At 37.4% G+C, this 12,322-nt stretch overlaps 1 protein-coding gene across 1 annotated transcript in view; it reads right to left on the bottom strand.

Annotated features, from left to right (window-relative positions):
• Window positions 1-2,537: 2,537 nt before the first annotated feature.
• NBAS (neuroblastoma amplified sequence) overlaps window positions 2,538-12,322 on the bottom strand; it is a gene marked incomplete at its 3' end in the record, with an annotated part of 67,145 nt that continues 57,360 nt past the window's right edge. Inside the window, exons 25-29 of the mRNA XM_009869912.1 lie at window positions 9,182-9,349; window positions 8,490-8,594; window positions 8,136-8,259; window positions 3,225-3,301; window positions 2,538-2,675 (exon numbers count right to left, since the gene is read on the bottom strand). Of these exons, the coding sequence (XP_009868214.1) occupies window positions 2,538-2,675; window positions 3,225-3,301; window positions 8,136-8,259; window positions 8,490-8,594; window positions 9,182-9,349 (612 nt within the window). The remainder of the gene's footprint in view (window positions 2,676-3,224; window positions 3,302-8,135; window positions 8,260-8,489; window positions 8,595-9,181; window positions 9,350-12,322) is intronic.

Genomic DNA, 12,322 nt, shown 5'->3' with positions numbered 1-12,322 from the left:
TATAAATAAATATACATATAAAAATCATATATATATAAGCTAATGCAGCTCAGATGTCCTAAACTATAACTACTGTCTTTGTATTATTGTAACAACTAAAATTCAGAATTGTCTTGGGTACAAAACTAAAGCAGTTCTTCACACCAAAATCTATTTACTTCTTAAAACAAAGTAATAAATTAATCAGAAATAGAAATTATTGTGCTGATTTCCTTCTGGATATCTACAGTACAAAAGAATTTGAGGAAAACTTCTGGCAATTTCTAATTCTGTTTTCATATGCAGATACAAACTGTCAGTACATCATAACAAATCAAGCCTTCGTGCAACAGACTGAATCATTCCTTCGCAATGTCTTTCTTGACTAACTAGCAATTCCTAAAAGTCTATCTTAGTGGGAAGGGAACTCTCCCACCCTTCTCCCCACTATCCTTGTAACACATTTGTCATCTTCATGGTGAGAACATTTCTCCAGCTATGCCAGAGGTACTTGTGTACTGTTTCAATAGATTTATACTATGTTATTTTAAAGTAAACATAGGAAGTGTAGACTTTCCCACACTTCTGTACAGCTTCTTACAAATTCAGCTAGATTCTGAAGACAGGATACTTGATTCAACAGACTAGAGAAATCATACCCACTGAGACTCAGATGCCCCTGTACAGAAATAGATGCTCTATGATCTTGAGAATCTACCTTTGAAGCATGTGGCTGAAGTGTCAGATTTAGATTTTACTGAATATTCAAAGGTTTAGAGCAGGGGGAAGAAAGGATTGGTTATATAACTTTACCCACAAAAACATACTCACTTATCTTCTAGGAATAAGCCACAGCTTTGAATTACACCCCACTGAGCTCTTAGGAAACACAAAACCAAAAAAAATGGCTAGATTTGTTCCCATGGATAGGAACTGGTATGTCACTGAGGAAAGCAACTTGGAAGTGGAGCATCTAAGATGCACATTTAACCAAATGACTGTTTCACAGTGAAAACTGAGCATTTAAGTCTGGAAGGTTTCTTGTGCCTCCCTCCCCTGTCATAATAAATCAACAAAAAGAGTATTTATTTTTCATCTGATTCTATTTTTACTTTTCCATTTCAGTGATATTCCCTAACTGGACACCCTTAAAAATAGTAACAGCGAGTGAATTCTCCTGTATTCTCTTAGTGGTCATCCAGACCTTTTTTCTTCCTTGGTGTACTCCTCATTCAGGATCTTATTTTTTAAAAGCTACTGTTTAAGGGTAGTATTTAAACATTGTATATAATCTTTTTAACAACCAACCTAAAATCATCTGTATATCACATTCACATACAGTATACAAAAGATTTAGCCAAAGACCATATCAGTAAAAGATAAACTACATCATGCTATTAATAAGATTTTGCTTATTATGTAGCAATTAGAGCAGAAATAGTTCAGCCTTTAACAACTCTGTCCTCAATCTTAAGCCACTCTTTCAAAAGGCTGCACACCTCTTTCTTTAAAATAAGACTGTTTTAAAAAGATAAACTAAAAAAAAACAATTTTTTTTTTCATCAAAAGTGCCTTGCAGCAGGTAGACCTGGGCTCAAACAAAGCTATTTTACAAACAAGAATGAATTCTTCACAACCAATATTTTTGCAAGCCCTGCAGATTTCAGTTGTGAGCTAAGTTTTCCTTTAGCTTCCAAACAGAAGAGAGGAACATGAAAGGTTGCCTAGCTGCAGAACTGGACAGATATCAAAACAGGCTTTCCTCTATAAATCAGGAGTTGTGTGGAACATGTCAAAAAATCTCCTCTCATGCCACGACCACGATTAATGGCTTCGCTTTTCAGGAACCTTGTGACCAGAAACGTTCTTTTAGCTGCCATGTAGAGCTGGGCTTGAAAACCAGAAGTCCAGGAAGCTTCTGTTCCGAAGGAAAGGGCTAATGTAAATTCAGAACGGCTCTCCTGGAGCCCCAACGAAGAGTTTTCACTCGGGTATCTTAGTAGAAATGGCAATCAGTGCCTTACTAAACTTTTCACCTCTTCAGTTTAGCTCAGTTTACCACTAACTGCTTTACTCACATGCAATGAATAAGAAGTACAGCTGTGCTATCTCAGAGGGACATTTGTCAAAGGAGATCAACAAATTCATCAATGAATGAGGATGAATTTTCAAAACACCATATGCAAACTTTAAATAGCACCATTCTTGCTGGAACAGACACTTGACTCTTCCTAGGAAGTACTGTATTGTATCAGCATCGCAAGGTGACAGCACAGGCTGGGCTCATTATTGTTCAGTGCTTATAAGCTACTTTGAAGACTTATAGTGCTATTACCTATAAATGACACTTGATATTGTGCTTCAAAAACTCTTCCACAAATTGTGAAGTATTTGTCTGTTTACAGCACCGCAGAAGAATAATTATGTGCAACTTAACAGGCTGCTCACAGAGTAAGTCAGATCAGCTCCTTAACAGGCTTAACTCATGTACTGGCTTTTTAGAATAGCTTTAATGCTGCACATTAATGAATATGGTTTTAAAAAGAAAGAGTACTAACCCTGTAGAGAGGGTGGCATTTGTCCTTGAAACATGGTGCCAAACGAGCATAGATCTGCAGGCTGTAGTAATAACTTGCCAGCTGGAGAGATAACGCAGAATGTAATTGCTTTTCAAAGCATTTGTTGGCATCCACCACCTAGGAGAAAGAGAACATTAATTTAGATGAAAGAATTAGCAAGCATACAACATTAAGTGCACAAACTTTCTAAAAAGCTGCTTGCTGTGATTTAGAAATAGCTCCGACTATGGTTTTTCTGGCACAGAAGTAAATTGGTAACCTACAGAACATCCACAAAGATAATTTTACATTACGATATTTTTCCGCCCCTCACACACACATCTAACCAAAATGGTTTTCCAGCCACAGTTCTGCTGCTTCTATGCCACAAAGTCATTACTCATATTTCTGAGCTACCTGAGAACTGTCAGTCAGGTGGCCCAACTACTATTTTCACTACAAAAATGTGAGGTTTTCTGCCAGTACCATGCTCCTAAGCCAGTCCAATGGGATTTGTTCAGTCTTCCTTTAAAGGCACCAGTCCACTCTATAAAAATGTGTTTTAAAATTAATTCAAAATCATAGATTTTAAAACTCTAAGGAAATTACATCTTCTTCAGGAATTTCAAAATGCTATGGATAATCTTTCCTGGTTAAAACAAATGAAAAAAACCACTACTAACATACCTCTGGCAGTGCAAGTAGATAGGCAAGGGACAAGGTCATATCATTGGGTAAAGCATCACTCGCCATTTGTAGCAGAACTGCGATATACAGGGAACAGAAATAAAGCTTTGATTACTGACCCATCAAGTCTTGACAGTTAGCAAATGAAATGTTTTCAGTGTAACCATATTTTATTAGACACTAGCCTGAAGCACTCTATAGATACTTAATTAAACACTTATCAGTGCAATCCAGAAAGAAATAATATGTAATTAAACTGCAGCACAACTTTACCTTGACTTCCAGGCAAAGTGTTTGATGCATTAACCAAACAACAACAAGATCATGCAGTAACAGATGCTGAACAAAGTCACTAAAATATCACCTGTACCGATTTACAAGTACTAAATCATTTGCTTATAAAATCAAGGCAGTAATACAATGCTGTAAGACTTCGAAGACACCAGTCGGAGCAACAGTACAAAATGCCTTCAAGCCTGAGGTTTAGTTCACTTATTACTGAACACAACAAACCACATTAAAAACTTCTATCTTAAAAAAACCCCAAACCTAAAAAGCCTAAAAGCTGCGTCATATGAATTTTAAATAAGATCAGTGAAAAAATAAAATCAGGTCCTGCCACATACTGCAAACAGAAATACCACCATGACACAGTTGAAATTAATGCATTGAAGAATAATTATACAAAAATTACCTGCTTTTCCTGTATTATCGATATTAAACTTGTTTTTTTGTTTAAAGAAACACAAATAGGAGAACAAATAAATGACACAATGTGAGCGCCCAAGATTTGCTAATTAATAACAGGATCACTCCTTCATGCGGGTAATTTCTTCTATACTGAAGTCAAGCATCACTGCAGTTGCAGTTGCTATGCAAGTTCCAACAAAATATTACAGAATTACACTTCTCATGATACTCTTAATATGAAGTTTGGAGGGTAGAAAAAAAAAAATAGTTTCAGGGACAACTCTAAAAATCTCATGAAATCTGGACCAGAAATTGCATAAGGAATTGTAAGTATACCAGTAAATAACATTATGGCCTCCTTATTTTATAGATTATGATGAGGATGATTTTTGTTGTTGTTGTTACTAGTCCATTCAGCAGATGTCATCTTCCAGCAATTTAGCTCTTTGTTTCTTTTAAGCAAGTTCCAAATACCTGTATTTCCAAATTACACAAACTACAGCTGAGGGCACGCTGCCACGAAGCCCTTTTATTCACACACACAGTCCCCTCCTGCTGCCTCTCCTGAGAATTCTTTGGTCCAAAGGACAATTTAAAAACGTCTCGAATGACCAATTACAATTTTTGGATTATCATTAATTTGCCATCAGCTTGAAGTGGATTCACGTGCTGGCCCTCAGCCAGACACAGAAACCCAATTTCCATGTGACGAGTCCCCGCAGAGGCTGCTTACACAGCCCCACGTCACGGTCAGCGCAGACAGAAGCCTGCCCACAGATCTCTGCTCTGGGCTTCCAACAGCTTCCAAAGTAGCTTCCTTGTGCTGAGAGCTTGTTTCTGCTACAATCAAAATAACCTGTGTGCTGTCCCAGCAAAGATGACAGGACGCTAGAAATATCCAACACTGAAATCTCAATTAGTTTGCAAAACTGGCATTTCCCACTCCCAGCACGAGGGAAGTTACTCTATATATTCTTAAAGTCACCTCCAGTTGAACAGAAAAAAACAAGAGGAAGGAAAGAAGAATTTGGGCTCTGCCCTCTTCTCCCTTTCTCTGGAAACGTAATGACTGCAAAACCTCAGGAATATATAATTGTGGGTTCTCTTCCAACTTAAAGTCTTAACATGACAGCTGCCACACTAGCAGAAATTTACCTTAACCCCTCTGATAGCAATCATGACAAAGAACACAGCACCAATACAAGGCCAGAAAACAACACCATTTGATTCATGCTCTTGCATGAAGCTGAAAGGCATCCCAGTTGCTAAAACGTACTTAAAAAGACAGACCATTGTCATCTCCTCTGAGGAAAAAAAAAAATCCCCTGTACTGATTCAATAAATTCAAATTTTCTGTGTGCAGATATGCATTCATATATCCATCTACAGACACTGCCTTTACACACACACACAGATACATAAAGGGTCATTTCATGCAGCTCTCTGTCTCCCTGTGGCAATTCTCGAATGTCTAAACAGGCACGAGTTGAAATCAAAGGCTATGGACATTAGCAGGACACCGTTCTGTCCTCTCACACCACTTCACAGAATTTACAGGAACTTAGTATCACTTCAGAAGCCTGACAAATTTTAAATGTGCTAAAGGGATTAAACATTACTGGGTTGACAAACCAAGGAAGACAGGTGGTGACGAGCAAGGGGACAATGCTGCTCTTCTGTAAACAGTGTTTCCTTACGAAAACACACGAAAGATTTGATTTTATGAATTACTTATTTCCTGTGCAGGTTTTTACTTTATACTATAAGCCTGTTTGGAAGGCAAAGTAGGGAAGAAAACGGTTTCTTTGTGAAAACCTAATTTATCAATGCCTAGGAAGTTTCAACTTTTCACACTTTTATTTTTTTTAGAGGAAAAAAAAACACAGAAAACTTCTTCAAGTCTTTAATTGTTCATTTAGCATATGACAAAATCTCACTAACCATAACATATTTTTTAAGTTTAAACAGTCATAACTGCAAACAAATACAAAATCACAGAAGGCATTAAACTATTCCTTGTTCTAAAGATCCTGAGGATTAACAGGTATGACTGACTTTTCTTGGGTTTTCTTTGAGATTAGTACCTAATCTGGTTACAATGAAATGCAGCCATCAATTATAGTAACTCCCCATTCAGATCTCATCTTTAACCTCCCCATCAAATCCCTAAGGGCTATGGAGAAAGACACCTACAGTTAAGCAGGGCTGCACAACCCTGCTTGGTCACGCTACATTCGGGTGCACTAGAACGGCACAACTAAGCAAGGAGTGTTTTACTGGACCCAAAGCCATGGGTGCTACCACTTCACTCAAAAATGCTCAGTCTACCACCTACATCCAGACAGAATGGAGACGAAAAGTCAAAGTTCAAGGCTTGTGACGCTCCCAAATCCACAAAGGAAGCAGCAAACATTCTATTGAGCTTGACCAGGCAAGTGTTTAGCCACTCCCTCACACTTGGAGGATGGCACTGCTGTCGTAATAGAAATGGAGTTGGATGGACACTTCAACTTCTCCTAAGACAATGTGCTAATTACAACTAGGGTTTCTCTGCTAAACCACATTTTCTTTCAGGTTTGTCAGTTCTTCTAACGGAGCCGAAAACCTGCTGCTGCAGTTTTCCTAGCTGATAGCTAGAAGGAAACAAACAGGATTCAAACTTGACAGCAAAATCAAATGAAACCCGCCCTTTGGTACTTACTAGTATAGTAGCTAATAACTCATACTAGCATTCAAGTTTTATATGAAAAAAAACCAAAACACCTTACAGTAAATCTGAAAACCAGAAAATAGTAAGTGTAGTTCACATCTGCGTGTTGTTTTAATTTTGAGTAAGGCGCCATTAATATGCACATTTTCAAGTTCCACAATCCTGAAAGTATCAACTCATCATAAGGACTCTCACGGGAACTGATTAAGCAAAGAATAAATATAGCTCAGTTTTGCAGTGAAAAACAAAGAACTATCAGATGCATAGCACAGCTGGAGGGACTCGTAAGTGAAAATCAGGTTGACTACAGAATAAAGGTGGTAGAAGAGAACAAAAGCATTAAAAAGGTAAAAACGGTAGTCTGCACACACTTAATAGGAAGAAAATAGAGGCTAAAAAATGGAAAATATCTCAAATTACTCATAGGCATGTACACCAAATATGCTGGTTTTCACTAAAACTGCATGGCTTATGAAGAAACTCTCACTTGAAACTTTTCTCATATTGCAGGTGATTTAATATACTCATTTTTCATGGCAGAATTTACCACAGAGTAAAATACAATATAGATCTCTTCCTTCAAAAGAGACTAACAGCATGTAAATATTTAAACAGCACATTTTCTTAAACCATCATGACACAGCCAAAAGTAAGGACAATTATAGGTGAGTTTGTGTGATTTCATGCTTGTCTTTAAAAAAAGTGAAACTGTTTCAGTTAACAAATTCATAACTTACAAAACGTAGACATTTGAAAAGAAGACAAAAATTTGGATGATTCCAGAGCTGCAGTTAAGGATTAATTACCAAATAAAATACTGTAATGACCCTGCAACACTGAAAGCTGCATAACCATGGCACAGACTTTGAACAAGTGAATACACAGGCATACTTGGAAACAATATAAACACTGATTGCAAATTTCCATTTAAGTATCTCCACATGGGAGTGTTCTGGACACTCAACTTTCCCTCCTAAAACGTTTATATCTGCGTCAGCCCCAAATCTGAAATCTGAAAGTTAGCTTTAAATAAGTTGGCTTTAAATGTCACTAACTCCTAAGGGGGCCGGTTAGCTCAGTCAGTTGAGCGTAGCGCTAACAACGCTAAGGTTGTGGGTTTGATTCCCGTTCAGTACCCATGTGCTGCCTGATCTAGTCGAGAGGTGGCGTCCCTGGCGGCAGGGAGGCTGGATTAAAATGATCTCTAAGGTCCCTTCCAGCTTAGGCCATGATATGATACAATACGCAGTTTCTGCTTACCTAAAGCCAACTGCAAATTTCAGATTTCTCGTCTTCACTGTGCAACTCCTTTCAAAAACACTTGAAAACTTTGAAGCTAATTTTATACTACCTACCAAAGCAACATGTTGAATCAGATCAAAATTCACACAAAATAACAAGACAATACTTCAGATAGCTGTGTTCAACTCTCCACACTCAGATCCACCCGTAGAACCCCCTGTATTTACCACATCCTGTAAATACAAGAATGAATATACACACACCCATACCTTCTGTAGTTGGAAGTAGGTCTTTTCCTTTGCTCTTTGTTTCCGTCAGTTTCTCTGTTCTCAGCAATACTTCTGCAAAGCTTTCCAAAGAATTGTTCTGGTATGTGCCATAGCTGATTTCAGACTAGAAGTAAAATAAGGTAACTGACACATGCGCACTACACCCTGCAGTTATATTTAGCTCACTTGCATCAGATGCAATTATTTACCTCGGTTCCTGCATATGCCTTCTTTTCTATTTAATTCCAGACTGTTTCCCTACTATTGCATAAAATTTCAAGTCACATAAATAATTCAAAATTCATATTTTTACTTAATTGTAAGATCGCAACTTCATAATTCTGTAACACTTACTTCTGCAACATATGGATCAGCGATTATAGACTCATAAAACGGATGACAGCCTTGTTTTTCCACACTGACATTTTCTCCAGGCCCACATTTTAACATGTCTTGTCCCTAGGAAATAAACTTTGGTTGAGACTAGTTGTAAAAAAGATAATTAAAAAGTCTGTAACTCCTCTTCAGAAGGAAAACAACTGTAAATGAAAATATCATTGAATTCAGTGGGGAGCAAGATATTACATAAATGAATGCTGGATGAGGTCCAGTATTCTTAAAGAGGAAAGAGAATCACGCTTAAAAGCAATATCAGAAAAACTAGTATCATAAACATTATAGAAAATCCACTGAAACAGAGAAAGGAAAAAAGATAAACTGAAAAGGAGGAGCTTTGAATATAAAATGACAGTATTTAAAGAGTAGGCTTCGCTGTGCTTTCTTCCCAAAAGTTCTGAAGTTTTGCCAAATTTCGACTATGCCTTCTCACACTATGCTAACACAGCAGGAGAAAACAGGTCGGAGAATAAAAGGAAACAGCTTCAGACCCCTTCTTTCGGATTTGCTTACAAACAATCCTGTGATATCTCGAGTTCCTTTACTGATGTGAGGTCTTCAGTTAGCAGATACCTACAAAGAAGCCCAGCTTTTACATTAATACAGCAGTGAACGTGTCAACATGTGGAGACACACCAGCAATCCCTTACATGTAACGGCCGAAGGTAAGTTAAAGATCTCTTCCACCACTGTCCATCACTGACAGCATGCAGCATGGCTTTTGTAGTCAGAGTTGTGTTAGACAACACCTTCATGGTTTTGGATGTCGTCCAGTACAACAAGTCAGCAGACTGGCTAGAGGAGTCATTGCTTTCATCCTGTGAGCATATCCAACACACAACGGCAAGTGTTAGGCTTTAATTAGACTAATGACCTAAAGCCAAATGCATTAGAGTTCAAGCACATTATGTTAATATACTTTAACGATCATTAATTGAAGCAGCAGTTGTCATAAAAACAAACAAAAGACAAGTTAAAAGTTATTTAGGAGTTTCAGTCTCAAGCGAGTAGCACGATTAACTGAACGTTTTGCCCCTTATTCAGTTATAAGCTCTTGTTACCAAACACACCAGCTGTTTTTAGTTCCAGACTTACTAATGGTAGTATTCTACAAATTTGTTGAATGCTTCTGTTAAAATAATGATGTCTCTGCGAATGAGAAGACTGCACATACTAACATTAATCTTCAATAATCCAAGAAAGCTCACAGTAGAGACAATCTGGTATTTGTACAGAGGTAGTATTAATTAAGCTGAATTCTCAGAAGCAGAAACATGAAAAGATGCAAACATTCATCTCTAGAACAACTGAAAAAGTATTATCAAGATTTGAAATGCAGCAGTAAGCACTTCCAAGGTATCAAATCTAGTAAACCTAAAGGAATGCAAAAAAAGAATGGAGACCCCAGCCTATGCTCAGTCTCAGTCTCAAACTGCTTCTGTAACACATGCACGTACACATCTATGCGTTATCCTGCAAACTACAGTAAGCTCGCATATAAGTCAATTATTAAAAGTAGAAGACATTTCCACAAATGGTGCTTTCTGCATCAGCTCTTTCTCATGTAAAAAAACAACCAAAAAAACCTCCAAATCAAAACACACAAAAAAATCCACCCTCTCAAAATTCTCAACCGCATTTGAGCAAAACACATTTATTTTAAAATAAATCTCCTATAGTAGTGTGAGGACTAATGGGCTAACTTGTATGCTGGTATTTATGCTTCTATAGCTCCACCAATATCAGACAAATTCTATTGATTTTTTTCTAAAAAGAATTTCAACTCTTACGAGTAATTATAGTCTTTTCTGCACAGTAAGAATTCTGTTTTCTGAAAAGTTATTCCTCTGTGTACCTGGAACAAAAAGACTTTCAGGCTATAACTTTTTGCTGTCCTGAATCAATATCTCATAAAACAAATGATTTATTAAAGATTGTCGGAGATCCCATCTTAAGAAGACAACTTTAACAGTCTGCTTCAACTCCATCTTCAAGAGGAAGCTATAGTTTGAGGATTTCAAGGGATGTTTGGGAGAAATTATATTCTTACATTATTTCTTCCTGATATCCTTTATAAAAGTAAGCACTTCTGATTAAAATCAAAATAACAAGAACAATAACTTATTAATATTAAATCAATACACATCTATGTAACTTAAGTCTAACGCAAGGACAAGTAACAAAGCCAACTATTTTTTAAATAATCCGCAGAAGACACTTGCTACATGGACATTTTTGCTTTGTTTTGTTTTTAAGGCCAGTTAGTCAAGGTGTAAGGATTAAAACAGGCAAAAACCAAACTTCATTAAGATTATGACGGAAACAAAGTCAGCTGGAACAGATTCTGTTCTTAAGTAGCAAGCATTAGCTTCCCTTTTTATTTTTCCTTTTTTTAATAGTTCAACTGGAAAATAGGTACTTCAAATAGTCTCTTTTATATAAGCATTTATGTTTGTCCTATATCTGTGTTTTGCGGCTTGAAGCGTTTTGATTTGGGTTGTGGCTTTTGTTGTTGTTTTTATAACATATATTACAGTTAATGAACCAGTCTAATTGAAAACTCCAGTCCTGCAAAGATAAACCAGACCACAGACAAGAGGCTATGAAAAAGGTTCTGCTCAAGATGACAACATTAAAGTTCAGGTGTCACTGGATGTCTAAGCTCTTATTAGGGCTATAATGTCACTGGAACTGAAAAAGTAACCCAGCCTCAAGCATACACAATGCATTGGATCCAGCTGCTTAAACACAGGAGGTGATGGCTGCATGAAATACACGGCAGTAATTAAGGTATCTGCTTGTCACCTGTAGATCTGACAGAGGATCTAGACTTTTTGCATCAGTAGCTAAAGGACAGGAGTATAACTTAGGGCACCCTAGATTCTTGATATCTATGATTAAATAACTGAATCAAGCACTTAATGGCTGATTAACTGCATTACTGTACATACCACTGACGCGATGTCCCCTGACTACAACAGTAGCTGAAATAGTGTACATACCAAAAAGGGTGGGGATTGGGGACACTTCACATTTGGCTTAAAAACAATCTGCTATATCGGAATAATTGTAGCTTCCAAAGGACAGTTTCTCCAACAGATCCAATGAGTTCAGTCAACAAAAACAAGCTGGCACCAAGGCAATGAAATATAGTCCTGTGTAAATGCATTAGCTCCTACAGAAGAATTATGTTCTTTAAGGAATTTCCTTTAGAATAGGACCACCAAAAACTTAGAAAAAAGTTATAGTGAAGACAGTATGACAGCAATGTTAAATGACACATTTCTATGGAAGTTTTTAAGGCCAGGCTGGATGGGGCTCTGAGCAGCCTGATCTAGTGGGAGGTGTCCCTGCCCATGGCGGGGGGGTTGGAACTAGATATCCTTAAGGTCCCTTCCAACCCCGAGAATTCTACGATTCTGTGCAATCTGTGGAGATATGTAGTCAACTGCTATCAAGACTTCTGCAAGTTTCATGGGAAAAAGGTTTCAGAGGAAAAAATTAAAAAAAAAACAACCCACACAAGGGAAGTAAGTTTAGACATTTCTAGAGAGGAGTTCATCAAGAGCAGAAAGATTGACAAGTATGACTGGCTGGTGATGGAGGCTGGTATAATGAAAAAATGGTAATAGCAAGTGATGACTGAGTATTAGATGAAGGTAAGAAGAGGTAGAAAAAAGTCAGTAAAGCTTTGAAAGGGAAAACTGATATACTTACAGAGAGGTATTTTTAACACAAAGGGGTGCCCATACACACATACGCTAGAAGAAGCTTAGTTTAGTCAAGGCAGG

This window comes from Apaloderma vittatum, unplaced genomic scaffold (assembly GCF_000703405.1).
Source record: "Apaloderma vittatum isolate BGI_N311 unplaced genomic scaffold, ASM70340v1 scaffold4525, whole genome shotgun sequence".
In the NCBI taxonomy this organism is placed as follows: domain Eukaryota; kingdom Metazoa; phylum Chordata; class Aves; order Trogoniformes; family Trogonidae; genus Apaloderma; species Apaloderma vittatum.
Note: the sequence above shows the minus strand (reverse complement) of the source record. Positions and strands in the feature narration are given on the sequence as shown.